Source organism: Haliaeetus leucocephalus, unplaced genomic scaffold, assembly GCF_000737465.1.
Source record: "Haliaeetus leucocephalus isolate CR32 unplaced genomic scaffold, Haliaeetus_leucocephalus-4.0 Scaffold214, whole genome shotgun sequence".
Lineage (NCBI taxonomy): Eukaryota > Metazoa > Chordata > Aves > Accipitriformes > Accipitridae > Haliaeetus > Haliaeetus leucocephalus.
In genome coordinates this window covers 319,039-332,401 of record NW_010972650.1, presented here as the reverse complement: position 1 = coordinate 332,401, position 13,363 = coordinate 319,039, and the positions used below count along the sequence as shown (strand labels likewise).

Here is a 13,363-nt window from a genome sequence, read left to right as displayed (position 1 = left end):
GGGAGGGTGCGGGGTGTCGGAGCGGGGTCCTGCGGCTTTTTGGGAGGGTGCAGGGTCTTGGAGCAGGGTCCTGGGGGATTAGGGAAGGGTACAGGGTCCGCGAGGGTTGGTCTTGGGGGCGCAGGGTCCTGGGGACAATGTCAGTGGGGGAGCTCGTGGGGCATGCGAGGGCCACGGGGGAGCGGAGGGTCCCGTGGGTGTTAGGAGCGGGGCTGTGTGTTAGGGGCTCCCACCTCTGTGCAAAACCACCTGTAAGAGAATTTGCAGGTGCTCGAACCCTTAGGCTGGCAATCCGTCGAGCTCCCTTCAGGCGCGCTCGGGGACTCGTCTTACCTACCTCAGCCGACATCGCGCTTGTTCTGATCTCTCCTGTCCTAATTTAGGCTGGCTGATTTCCACTGCAGCTGTCAGAGCTACTGCACGGAGTTGTTACAGTCAGAAATGCCCTGGCGTTGAGGAGGGTTGGTCTCACGCTTGCCAGGCCATAAGTGCAGCGCTCGCCGTTATAAATACGTGCCTGTTGCAGGAGATGCTGGTCCTGAAGCCTCCCTTGCTCTGGGATGTGCTGGGAGGAAGGAGGCTTTGCCTGCGCTGGGAACAGAAGAGTTCAACCTGCAGACGTGGCAGTAACACCTCTCAACAGAACTGCTGTCCTTAACATCTTAAGGATCAAGCTTATGGGGGCATAAATGGACATGAATGGAATCAGTTTGTTCAGGTTTAGGCTGAGCACCCAGGAAAAGGATTCCTATTCCCTTGACAGTGACTTGGGTTGCTACAGAAAGCGTGATGTTAGAATTGGAACAGGCTGCCCAGGGAAGTGGTTGAGTCACCATCCCTGGAGGTGTTCAAAAAGCATGTCGACAAGGCACTTCAGGACATGGTTTAGTGGGCATGGTTGATGGTTGCACTCGATGATCTTGAAGGTCTTTTCCAACCTAAATGATTCTATGAGTTAAAGGCCACTTTCTGCAAGTATTAGCATTAAGTTCCCTATTCTCCAGAGCACTTACCCTTATGGTTGCTCAGAGAGAAAAGGGACACAAATCTAGCCAGCATTATTCTGTGGAAAAAAAGCCAAGCGAGCAGTCACACCACAAGTATTAATTAAGCAATTAATGATGATCATGGGTCATTTCAGAGGCTGTCCTGTACAGTGCATGTCATTGTTGACTGAGTAAAGAAGTGGGGATGCGTTGGCACCTTTTCTGTCAGATATGGCATTTCCTATCCTCAATGAAAAACACGAAGCTTTGAGCACAGCCATTAACTGTTGTCTCAGCATCCATGTGTCCGTGCAGTTAATTTAATGCCACCTCTGACAGGCTTGGCGCCCAGCAGCCTTATGAAATATTCATGGAGAGGAAAAGCAGTGGAACTTATCTGCTCTGTATTGTTCAGATGCAACTTTGACTGAGACTTAAAGCCTGGCAGGAACCTTTTGGGCAGACTGGAAAGCTGCCTGGCTCTCCTGGAAGGGACACACAGAGTGAGGTGGGGTGATAGTGAGAGAAAGCAAGGGCTAACCTGAAAAGTGGAGAGAAGGGAGAAGGACTCAGAGAGCTGCTCAGCTTGGCACAGGGAGCAGGTGAGCTGCAGGGTCTTGAGAGACCCCATATTGCATGAGCTGATCTGAGAGTGACCCCAGCCCTCTGTCCCCAGGGATGCTCTCTGACCAGTCCTCTCAGTCCCCTGATACTAGCTGCATTTTGTAAGAAACACAAGGAGAAAATAACCCCAGCTTCCTTGGCTCAGTGTCTCCTTACACTTGTCCTTTCTTCTACCCTGAGGGTTTGGTTGGTTCGTTCCTCCCAGTGGAAATGGTTTGCGAAATGCTACCCCGTGTACCTTCATTTTACTGCACCTGCTGGCACAAGGCAGCTCCTCTGAAACCTTCTTCCCCAACCAGTATGGCTCTGGCTCCAGGCAGCCGAACAGCATCCAGGACTGTGTAATTATATCTCAGTGCCTGTTTCTGCTGGCAGCTTTAGCAGTGAGCGAGTGGTAACTGGGAATTATTGCCAGGGATGAGAAGAAGAGGTGATGCTATCTCTGCCGTGGTTATATGCGTGTTGCATGATTAATCCTTGCTCTGTAGGGTTTCAGCAGCCACACAATCCGCAAGGTAAACACAGCAGCGTGCAAGCAGGTGCTTCCCAGCATCTCAGGCCTAGGTGTGTCACACCCCATCCTCGCCTGGATCATCAGAGATGCTTCCCGTGAAATGTAATTAACTCCTTGTCTTGTGCATAGCGTGTCTCGCACCACCGAGCGACAGACGTGGATGCACACACGCTGCCTGCACCACACACCTTACAGACTGCCAGCCCCCCGCAGCCTACACGTGGCGTGCCCGTCCCGCCACAATCCCAAACAGGCTGAAGCTCCCCCCGGCCCACGCACGCTGTCCTGCAATGCTCTGATGGTGCACGGATCGCATGCACATTGGAGTCTTGGGTCTGAAAATGTGCAGCTTTTCCACTTCTTATCTGAGAGCTGTTCACGTTGGTGTCCCGTCTGACTACCTGCTGTACACCCATGGGAACTGCATCGGCTCTGCTGCTTTTTGGGGTCCAGGCACCTCCTCCACGAGTCCATTCCAGGCTGTGGCTCACAGACATCATGTCCAGCGGCAACAGAAACCTCAGACAGTCGTGCTGAGGCTGGGGAATGCGCCTATGCAATGTGAGGCTGTGACAGATGGATGGGGTGACCTGCTCCCAGCACAGCCCAGCAGGTTAATGGAGAACCGTGGAAGAGATTACAGCTTGCAGAGACAGGGTCACTGCCTGGCCCCTGCAACAGGAGCTGGTGTGAATGCTGCTGTGGAGGGAGCAGGCATGGTCAGCTGCTCTGGCTACTCACAGTGGCTAGCTGCAATTAATTTAGGTTCATTAACTCCCTTCTGGGCTTAGCTATATTATCTTGTTCCTATTCAAAGCCCACCCTGTGGCCTTTGCAGCACCAGCTCTGGCAGAGAAGGACCAGAATAGCAGTAAGACCGTTCTAGTATAAATGCAAAACACCCATCTGCCATTTCCAGGAGCAACAGGGACATGGCCAGAGCCAAGTGACCAGGGGGAGTTTGGCATTTCAGTATTCCCTGCCCACTGCCCACTCACTTTTATTCAGTCTCCATGGGGTCCTGAGGGCTTTTTTTGGATGCCTAGTGTTGGATCTGGCATGTTACTTTTGCTCTTTATAGCTGGAAATTTTTAGGACAAAAAGTGTGTTTACATATGGCTTGTGCTACAACTGCTACTAACTTGCTTAAATTAAAAACAGGTGATATTCAAGCTAGTGACTCATTTCTGCTGAATCTCAGGTGTCTGTCCCAAACCACAGAAGTGTTAGAGTTGTCAAAGATTAGCAGCTGTGCATATGTTAATTCTCCTCCCCCTGCTTGAGAGCAAAAGTCAGTTCCCATCCTCCAGTCCTAAAGTGTCCCTCAGGGCATGTTCACATGGCAGTGCAGGACCAGGCAGCAATACCCGAGCTCGCTTAGGTACCCAGAGCCATCGCCACATTAACACAGTACTTAGCAAAGGGACGCTTTAATGTGACTCTGTTCAACATTAGCTCTGATGTTGCTGGTGTTCGTGTGCGCATTTAAAGGCGGTACTGGAAGTCTGGGCCAAAGCTTTATCCTCCCCACCCCGCTCCTTTTGGTCTTGGCTCCAGGATTTCGGTGATGCCTTCAAGAACATGCTGGGATGATGCCATCCCCACCTGCCTCCTTGGGGAGCATTTCCAGCAGCTCAGCAAGAGAGAAAGGCTCGGTGTTCATGAGTTATATCATTCTTTATATCATCGTTAAGAGTAGCAGGTATTGATGTACAATGCATCTGTCATTGTGCTTCCTATGAAAATGTGTGTACATAGTACAGATACCAGAGAGAATTCAACACTTTATACACTTGAAGGCATTCAGAGATCAGTAACAGAAAAAAAAAAAATGGCACAAGAACAAGGCCTAAATGCTACTAGATGGGTATCTACACTGATATGATGCATATATAGAGATATATATATATATGTACACATATATATATAGTCATATATATTATATATAAGAAATATAAAATGCAGATGACATAATAGAAACAAACAAAAAAGTATATGCTTCAACAGGTGAGCGTCAAGGTCAAATCCCAGCCCCATCTTTAAAAGCTTTAATGGGAAAGAGAAGGAAAGAAAATAAATAAATGAAACGCAATGAAACATTAGGAAAAATCCATAAGAAAATTTATGGATGTGGCCGACCCGTCATCTTTGGGCGATTGCTGGATACAAAGGACTGACCCCCAGTTCCTAATTTTGGTCAGGAAGCAAATAATAATAATGACAATAATAAAAACAAATCTGCGGTTTAGAAATAATAATTACTAAAAAGACTTATTGCAAAAGCTCTTAAAGATAAGTAGCACTTCAGCCCTGGGAGGGCTCTTGCTTGATGTGTGGGGCCTGGGGGCTGGCAGGGGCTGGGGGAGGCCAATTTCCGCCGACCCGAGAGCGAAATGGCGGTGCGCTTGCGGGCCCGGGGAGCAGAGACTCGGCTGGACGGCCGGACCCCGGCTGCCAGGGCAGGTCTCTGCGTGCCGGCAAGAGGGCAGGGACGTGAGGAGCAGCAGCGGTCCCGGGGCAGCGAGCCAGCAGATGCCCTGAAGATGCCCAGGGCTCGCGGTGCCCGGGGGCAGCTGCTGTCCCGGAGTGTGTGGGGGGGGTTTGGCGGGGTGGGAGCCTGCGGTCCCGTGGACCCCGAGCACCCTGTGCCATGGGGTATCCCTCAATTTATGAACCCTTTTGGCGTTGGGGCTCCTATGCCTGCCTGGCCAAAGCGGTGCCGAGGGGCCGTCCCTCGTGATGCCCCTGGCCGAGCCGGGCCGGTGGCTGCGGCCGAAATGGGGGGGCCAGGAGTTTTCCTTCTGTCTTTCTCCCCGAGGATGGCTGTTTTTTCGGGGGCCGCACGGGGTAGCCCCAGGTTCCTTGGGGACAGGAGGGAATGCAGGGCAGGGTGGTGCTGGCCAGGCTGCGGGGAGCCCAGGAGAGACGGGCAAGGAGACCACGCTGTCGCCCAACCCGACGCGGCCGAGGGAGAGTGCCCGGGCGGCGGGGTCTTCAGTGCTGAGGAGGCACCCCCCCGGCCGAGTCCCCTCTGGTGCTCGCGGCCGGCCAGCGAGCTCGGTGGCCAGGCACCGCCGTCCCTGGGGCAGGGTGCCGAGGAAGACGTTTTGGAGAGGTGGAGGTGCCCCATCTTCATGTGCATGGAGTGGCCAGGAGTGGTCAGGCGAGGGTGGGCTGCGGGCCACCACGGTCCCAGGGGACAGCGAGGCTCTCCTGGGACTGCCGAACCCGCCGCCGTGCCCGCCGGCCATGCCATGGGGCTCCTCGATGATCCCTCCTGCCGGGCACGGGGGTCCCAGCAAGCGCCGGCCAAGGCGTTGGAGCAGGATGGGCATGGAGACGATGGATGGACAGACGGACAGGGCTGTGGATGGAGACTCTGCGGCCAAACGGCTGCTTCTTCTTGGCTTCTGGGTTTCTAGTTAAAAAGGCCGAGGGGAGCCGAGGGGAGGAGACGGGGCAGGCCCGTGCCCCAGCCCGCTGTGCGTGTCGCTCCCCGCACCGCGAGGATGGCCGGGCTGGAGCGTCCTCAAGTCTCTGAACTAGCGGGGCAGGCGCGGAGCAGCTGCCGCGGGGGCTGCGCGCCGGGTTCGAGCATGACCCGACCCGACCGCCTGCCCCGAAATCCGAGGCCGTCGCTCTTGTCTGTGTCCCACCGTGGTGAGGAGCAAGGTCCCCTAGATGTGTCTCTCCGCTGGCGCTCGCAGGGAGAAGGGCAGCTCTCCGGAGGGCTTTGGTAGCTCAGGTTGTACATCCAGATGTCGGTTAGCAGGTGAAGTCCTCAAAGGTGCCCCGGGCCGGGTGATGAGGTAGGATGTTGGCTGCGTACGTCATGCCTGCCGGGTGGCCCCGTATGCTTTCACAGGGATTCTGTGGGGCAGAGGACAGGACACTGGGGCCACTGGTTTCACCCAGACCCCCGTGGAGAGCGAGCCCTGTCTCCCCACAGCATCTCTGCCTGGTGCCTCCGCTCCTTTCCCAAGCGCTCCCCAAAACTGTGACACCCCCCCCTCCACAACACATCTGGGGCAGCCTCTGAGCTGCAAGAGGGAACCAGCAGCTCTCACGGCATGCCCGGCACTTACATGGCGTTTCACGTCGTCCATGCTGAGCGCGACGCCCTTGTCCGTGTTGTTCCTCTTATGGTTCTTGCGGCACTTGCCCCGCCGGCACAGCCGGTGCTTTATCACCTACAAAAGCCAGATTTCAGTACCGTGGGGGCTCATGGGTGGCTTTTCCCCATGTTCCACATGAGCGTTTTTGTGCTCCAGGATAACCTGGACCTCCTGGCAGCCGTGGGACGGCAGAGACACTCACCTCGTAGGCGTAGTCGAACAGCTCCAGTACTGTGAGGATACTGGCCCCGATGAACAGCCCCATCTGCCCTCCAATGTCACCTGCAGAGGAGAGGGAAGTCATCAGGGTGCTGCGAGCCTGGCGTCCGGTGGCAGAGGGAGCAGAGAAAGGGCAGAACTCATCACTGCTGTGCCTGGCCATGGCAGCAAGGTGCCCCGCTCTGCATCCATGCTGTTGGCACATCCCAGTGCCTCGGGAACAGGGCCATGGTGCACGGGGCAAACGTGAGACCACCTTGTTGGAGGATGCTGGCTGGGTGCTGCCGCAGGGCCCCTGGCACAGCCGCCAACACTCACCCAGCAAGCCAGCCACCTCGTACGCCTTCTTCTGCTCGATCGTCTCATAGTTCAGGGCTTCAAAGAAGATATCCAGCACCAGGATGTTCTCCCTGCGCAGGACATAAGTGACATCAGGCTGAGATTTGGGAGGGAGGGACAAGATGCCGCCCCATCACCGTGGCTGCCGCACATTACCCGATGTACTGCTCCGACTTGTTGTACTTCTTGGCCAGGTACTTGGCGGAGGCCTTGCTGGGGATCTTCACCATGGAGAGCTCTTTGCCGTAGCGGGTCACGTTGCAGGGCATCTCGCAGACGCAGTACTCGTTGTCCTTCTCCACCAGGAAATCTGGGTAGGGAGAGAGGGAGATGGAGAGATGGAGAAATCCAACACGCGCAGCTCGGTCCCACAGGGCTGGGCAGCCTCACCTAAGGCCGGATCTGCGCACTCCTTGTACTGCTCCGGGGTGCAGTAAGGGGCATCGCCTGGAGGAGAGAGAAAGCAGGTTTTCCCAGTGGGATCATGTCGGTGGGCTCAGCCGGGCGGGGGCCGGACCCTGGCATACACGGGGCTCACCTGGCATGTGCACCATGCGGCAGTTGCAGTTCTCCACCAGGTAACGGGTCTCGCAGTCGATGCGGCAAGCGGTGATGCTATAGGTGTCGTAAAACTCCGAGTCGCCCGCCACGGCCTTGCAGTCACCCCAGGGAGGTGGCAGGTAGATGAGCTGGGAGGGGGCAGAAGCCAGGAGTGAGGAGAGAAGCCCATCGGCCCCCCAGCATGGCGGGGGGACAAACACCCTCGCTGCATTGGTGCCCAGGGCCAGGTCCCCCTCCCCATCCAACATGGGGGCACAGGGAGGAGGCTCAGCATCCCACAGCAGGTCTAGCCCACAGCACAGGGTGGAAAGGAGCATCCCAGACCCCCGCAAGTCCCTACCCGCTGCTCCTGGCAGGACACGAAGGTCTGGAAGCCGGGAGCCACCCCAAAGCCCAGCTGGTCGATCAGTGGGGGCTCGTCCTGGCTGTGGATCTGCACCTTGATCCCGGCTTCGAACGAGGTCTCATCTGTGGCAGAGAGAAGCGGGGTGAGCATCGTGCTGTACCTCGCTCTGCAGGGCTGCACCGAGCCCTGCTTTAAGAGGGACCAAAATTTCTCCTGTCTCCCACCCTTCCCCTGGGCAAATCCATTCATTCACGTGTCCATCCATCTGTCCATCTGTTTGCTACACCATGTCATTGTCCCCTCCGCCTCTGACCCTCCTGCTCCAGCACCCAGGGAGAGCAGCAGGGAAAGTGTTTGCCTCTATTTATAAACAAGTGATGGCTGCTTGTCTAAACCGATGGAGAGTTGCCATGGCGAAGAACATAGACAAGGAGAAAAAAGGAAAGAGAAGGACCCGAAGTGATGAGAAATGGAAGGAGGGAAGAGGAGGGAGCCTGAGGGATGTGGACCCGTGGGGTGGGGAGATGGAAAGGGGCTGGGAAGCACCCTGGGAGCTGCCAGTGACCGAGCGGACCTGCTGGCAGAGCCGCTGGGGCAGTGGTTTACCTGTTTCCCCCCACACTGGCAGGTACTCGTCCTGCTGAATGTCCAGCATGATCTCCAGGCCGTTGCCGGTGCCCCCCTTCATGGTGATGAGCCGGGGCTTCCCGTCCTGCCCTGCGTTGAAGGTGTAGCACTTCCCATAGCGGGTGAAGACCTGCAGGAGAGGACATGGGGCTGAGGCTGGGACCCTTCTGCTGGCACCAAACTGCTGCCAGCACCACAGCATGGAGCCGGGAGGGCATCACCAGCCCCGAAACACAGCCGTCCCCAGCCTGGGGGTACTATCCGACCCAGGCTCCTGCCTTACGGGGTGCCTCTCACTGTTGGAACTGCCTGTCTTTGCCTCGGTAAAGGAGGAGACGGTTTCCACCAAGGCACAGGGATGGCATGGACTCGGAGGAGCCGCTTTGCAGATTTACAGCACGCCAACCCCACAGACACCACGGCAGCCCCAGCTCCCTGAGACGGTGGCACTTGGCCCTACGCCTGCACCAGCGCCTCTTCCAAGCCCTCCTCCATCCCTGCAGAGGACGGGGCTGGATGGGATCCTGACCCCCCCCCCCCCCGGGTCCCTCCTCGGCTCTTCCAGCTAACGCCTCTGGCAGCTGGCATGTCTCCACGCCACTAAGCTGCTGCCAGACCGGGCAAGGGGAACATGAGGTCAGTGCCCGCATGGTGCCCCACAGGCAGCGGTGATGCCAGGACGGAGGTACCAGGCACCTCCTCCGCAAGCACAGCCCTGGGGCTGCTCTCCGTATCCCGCCAGCGGGTCTCCGCAACCGGTGCCGTCCCCAACTCCAGCAAAACGCCCAAGTGCCGGCAGACGGGGCTGAAATATCAGCCTGTCCCTGAGTGATACCCTCTGTGCCTGATCCGACACGATGCCGGCCGGAGCTGCTCCCCGTGCCTGGCCGTCTTGGGGCTACTCACCGCCGCGAAGTCGCCGGGGCCACACTGCTCGCCCCGGTAGCTGCAGCTCAGCAGCATGTCCTCCAGCTGGTGACAAGTACGGTTAAAAAAACCGTACAAATTTAGGGGCTCGTCCTCATCCCCGGGGCTGGGCTGGGCCGGGGCGAAGCCCAGCTCCATCCCGGGCTCGTAGTCGACCAGGGGGGCCAGGTAGAGCAGGTCCTCGTGGCTGAGCTGCGAGACCCGCACACGGTTGATGTTGCAGAAGGTGACGGCGGGAAAGGTCATCTCGGGGCTGTCTTCCTCGCTGAGCAGCGTGACGTGGTGGTACTCCAGGTAATAGACGATGCGGTCGGCCACCTGGTAGAGGAAGACGGAGAGGGAGAGGAGGAAGGCCAGCGCCCAGAGCGCCTGCCGAGCGCCCAGGCTGCCCTCCACGAAGATGTGGCTCAGCCCGTGCAGCGTGCAGCTGCTGGCAAAGGCCACAAAGTCCGTGGCTGCCCCTGCGTCCTCCTCCTCCTCCTCTTCATCCTCCTCCTGCCCATACAGGAACTCGTCTGCTCCATCCTCTCCCTTCCCGGCGGCTGCAGCATCTCTTGGTGCTTCCTCGCTGGAGAAGGAGATGGTGCAGAATATCTGGAGAGGCATTGTCCAGCGTGGGGGTCCCAGCTCCGGCGTGGGGGTCCTGGCCCCTGCCCTGCCAGAGCCTGGGGGTCTTCAATGGTGGGTCAGTTCCTCGGGGTGTGGGTGAGAGGGGCTGGGGGAGAGCAGGGAAGGAGGAAGGGGCAAGTTCAGAGAAGAGAAATGGAGAAGGGAAAAGGAGCAAGAGGCGAGCGGGACTGAGGGAGAGGAGCAGAGGGATGCTCAGAGGGGATGGAGAGAGGAGGGTATATCAGGAGCAGGGAGGAGGAGAGGAGGAGCGAGGGGCGGTTCTGCGGGCTCCCCAGGTCCCCTGGGACCAGCTGGCTGCGGCTGGCAGGACGGAGCAGACATCGCCAGCTCCAGAAGCACTGACGCATTGGGAGCTCCCGGTGCTGCCCCGGGGGTCCTGAGGGGCTGCCAGGTCCGGCCAACGCGGGTGCGCACGGGTGCGCGCACAGACACCCGGCGTGCTGCGTACCCACACCGCATCCTCCATCCTCACCACGGGGCAGCACGGTCCTGGCAGCCCGACCAGCTGCTCCAGCCAGGGCCTCCCCGCCGGTTACCAGGCTGTTTCCAGAGCCACCATATGCCGGGCTCTCTGGGCTCTTCATCAGGGCAGCTGGAGCCAGAGGTTTTCCCAAAATGCCCGTGACACTGTCCTACTGCAGCGCCCACCCTGACGGTGGCAGCGAGGGCGGAAGGATGCTGTGGTGTCCCCAAGCTCTCGCGGTGCTCATCCTGCCCAGGCAGCACCCGTCCTGTGCCGCGGGGCAGTGGCATGTGCACGGGAGCGTCCAGCGAAGGTGATGTCCTGAGCAGTGCGGGATCCATCCTCCTCCAAGCCAGGGCTGGATTGGGCAGGATTTGGGCGCTGCCATACTTCAGGTGATGACTCCTTCTGCAGAGCCCAGCCAGTGCGTGGTGTGTCACCTCGTGCTTCGGATCCCTGTGGGGCACAGGGAGCTACTGCTTCCCCCGGTGTCCAGGCTTCATGCCGCTGAGCCGGCTGGGGCTGGGGGTCCCGGGGATGCAGCCCTGATGCGGGATGGTGGGATGGAGCCAGCGGCCAGGCTGGCTGCCCGGAGCAAAGGCGTCTCCTCCCTGCAGCCCTGCAGCAGCACAGCCCCTTCCTGCGGTTTGTTTTTTTCCTGCACTCAGCACTTCATAAAAGCATCCGATGCGACCACAAAGCAATCTCCAGCCCCATCCCAGCACCACAGCCGCCATTGCTGGCCCAAGGGGAAGGGGAGTATCTAAATATGCAGCACTTTGATGCGCAAGAGCTGGACAGGAGCTTTTGACTGATGCCCGGGTGCGATGAGGATGGCCCAGCACGCCAGTTCGGCTGCTGTGCCTCCTTCTCCTCATGCACTGAAGGGCCACCGGTCCCTGAGCCCATCCTGGCTCATGGACACGGGCACCACCAAACCGGGCAAACAAATGCAACCAGGTAACTTGTACAAATCCGATCTGATACCAGTGCAAATTTATCTGCTCTTCCCGAGCAAGTGAGGCTGGTGTAATGGGCAGGGCGTGCACTGGGGATCCCTGCCAGGGCAGGTTCAGCCAAGATGATGACCGATGATGTGACAGCAGGTTGTCCCTCGAGGGGCTGTCCTGGGGCTCCCCAAGCTCAATATTCCCAATAGGGCCCTTGTGTAAGAGGGATGCTGGCAGTTGCCACAAAGCTGGGAGCAAGGGCGAGTGACCTTGGGGCCGAGCGCCAGAGCCACAGGATGAAATTTCATAAAGCCAAGAGCAAGGTTGCACCTTTTAGGAGCAACCCAGAGAGTCTGAGCTGGAAACTCATCCTGGGAAATGGGACCAGGGAGATGGATTGGGTGGCTGGGAGCCACCATGCCATGGGGACCAGGTCACATCCCAGCCCTTCGCCTTTGACAGAGACGAGCTGCAGCTGCACCGTGGGCAGGGCTGGGCTGTAAAAGCATCAGGGCTTCAGCTGGAGGGGGTTTGAGGGCACTGGGCTGCCTCAGCCCTGTGGGAATGGGCTGGGCTCATCACACAAAGACCGGCACTGGAGCTGAGCAGATCTGAGCTGGCTGAGCTCAGGGTGGGATTTCTGGTATTCCCCAGCTCTGGGACAGAGAGTTTCTGTGCAACGTCTGTAGGAGGTGGAGGGAGAGAAGGAGGAAAATGGAAGAGAAGCCTGGAGGAGTTTGTTTAGCCCTGGCAGGGCGCTGACAGGTGAGCGGTGCTGCCTGTGGGGACAGTCCCTGACAGTGTGAGCGAGGGGCTGATCTGATCCCATGGCATGGGGAGGTTTAATGTGTCTTCTTGGGAGCAATTGCAGCAGGGAGAGGGAGATGCTGTAATGAAAACACTCCATCATCAGCTGGGGCCGTTAACCTGCCTCACTCGGCTTAAACAGCCTGCGGAGAGTGCCAGGGCCAGTTCCCAGCAGCTGTGTGGGACACCGAGGATGAGCGCTGCCCTGGCTCCGGTTACCACCGCCTGTCCCAGAGCCGACATGTGAGCTGGGATGAAGGTGACCGGGGACGGTTGCAGCCAGGAGCACAGTGGCACAAGCACTCAGGGGAGCGTGTCCTGACTCCACGATTGGGGACAAACTGTGGCCGTGTCCCCATGCTGTAGGCAGAGGGGTGCCGTCCCGGTTTGTGCAAGTTTGGAGATGCTAGAGGAGTCCTTGGGCTTGTTCCAACTCCTCCCTCACCAGGAGTTATTTTTACCCTCTCTCAGGTAAAGCTTTGGCGGGGGAGAGGGATGGGGGATGCTATAATTAGCCGTGACATCAGCCCCTGTGGCGGCGCGTGCTGGGATGATGCCACGACACCCCGACCCACCGCTGGGGACCAGGGATGCTCGATGCCCTCCTCCCTGCCGCAGCAAGGGATGCAGGATGGTGGAAGGAGCCTGTTTTTTTTCCTGGCTCTGGCATAGTGTTTGGCCACTGTCCCGGGGTGGTTCGGCCCCGCTCGCTGCTTTGCAGCTCGTCACGGGCCTGGGAAAGGAGGTTCCCTGGAGCGGGGGAGCACGGAGGCGGCGGGGGAGAAGCGGGAGGGGGATTTGACGGCAGCAACAGCACATTTCACAGCCTGTCACGCTTTAATGGCAGAGGAGATCAAAGCTGGGATGGAGTTATTCATAGAGATAAACCAATCCCCGAGGAGGCGAGGAGAAAACAACATTGCAAGCTCTGTTATCCCAGGCCTGCAAGCGGCAGCCCAGCCCCGGGGAGGCTGTCGCAGAAAGCGCCCCGGGAGCTGGACCCGCTCGGTTTTGTAACGGGGCGCTGCTTGTCCCTGCCAAGGACTGGCTGAGCTGGGGCCGAGCTGCCTGCATCATCCCTTGGGGTGCCTGGCGGTTGGAGCTTGACTGGTGGGAAGGGATGAGGTGGGGTGCAACCCCACAGCAGCCAGGAGCAGGATTTGGGGGATGGATATTTGATGAGGCAGATGGGCACCCTGCAGCTGGGCTGTCCTGCTCCCATGACACAGCCAGCTGCATTGCATTGGAGGGGGGG

General features: G+C 58.4%; 1 protein-coding gene across 1 annotated transcript in view; it reads right to left on the bottom strand.

Moving 5' to 3' along the window:
- Positions 1-5,889: 5,889 nt before the first annotated feature.
- Positions 5,890-13,363, bottom strand: part of ASIC1 (acid-sensing (proton-gated) ion channel 1) — a 17,748-nt gene continuing 10,274 nt past the window's right edge. The window contains exons 3-11 of the mRNA XM_010566507.1: positions 8,311-8,461; positions 7,699-7,826; positions 7,336-7,486; positions 7,188-7,244; positions 6,954-7,107; positions 6,777-6,868; positions 6,442-6,521; positions 6,210-6,314; positions 5,890-5,994 (exon numbers count right to left, since the gene is read on the bottom strand). Coding sequence (XP_010564809.1) covers positions 5,890-5,994; positions 6,210-6,314; positions 6,442-6,521; positions 6,777-6,868; positions 6,954-7,107; positions 7,188-7,244; positions 7,336-7,486; positions 7,699-7,826; positions 8,311-8,461 — 1,023 coding nt within the window. The remainder of the gene's footprint in view (positions 5,995-6,209; positions 6,315-6,441; positions 6,522-6,776; positions 6,869-6,953; positions 7,108-7,187; positions 7,245-7,335; positions 7,487-7,698; positions 7,827-8,310; positions 8,462-13,363) is intronic.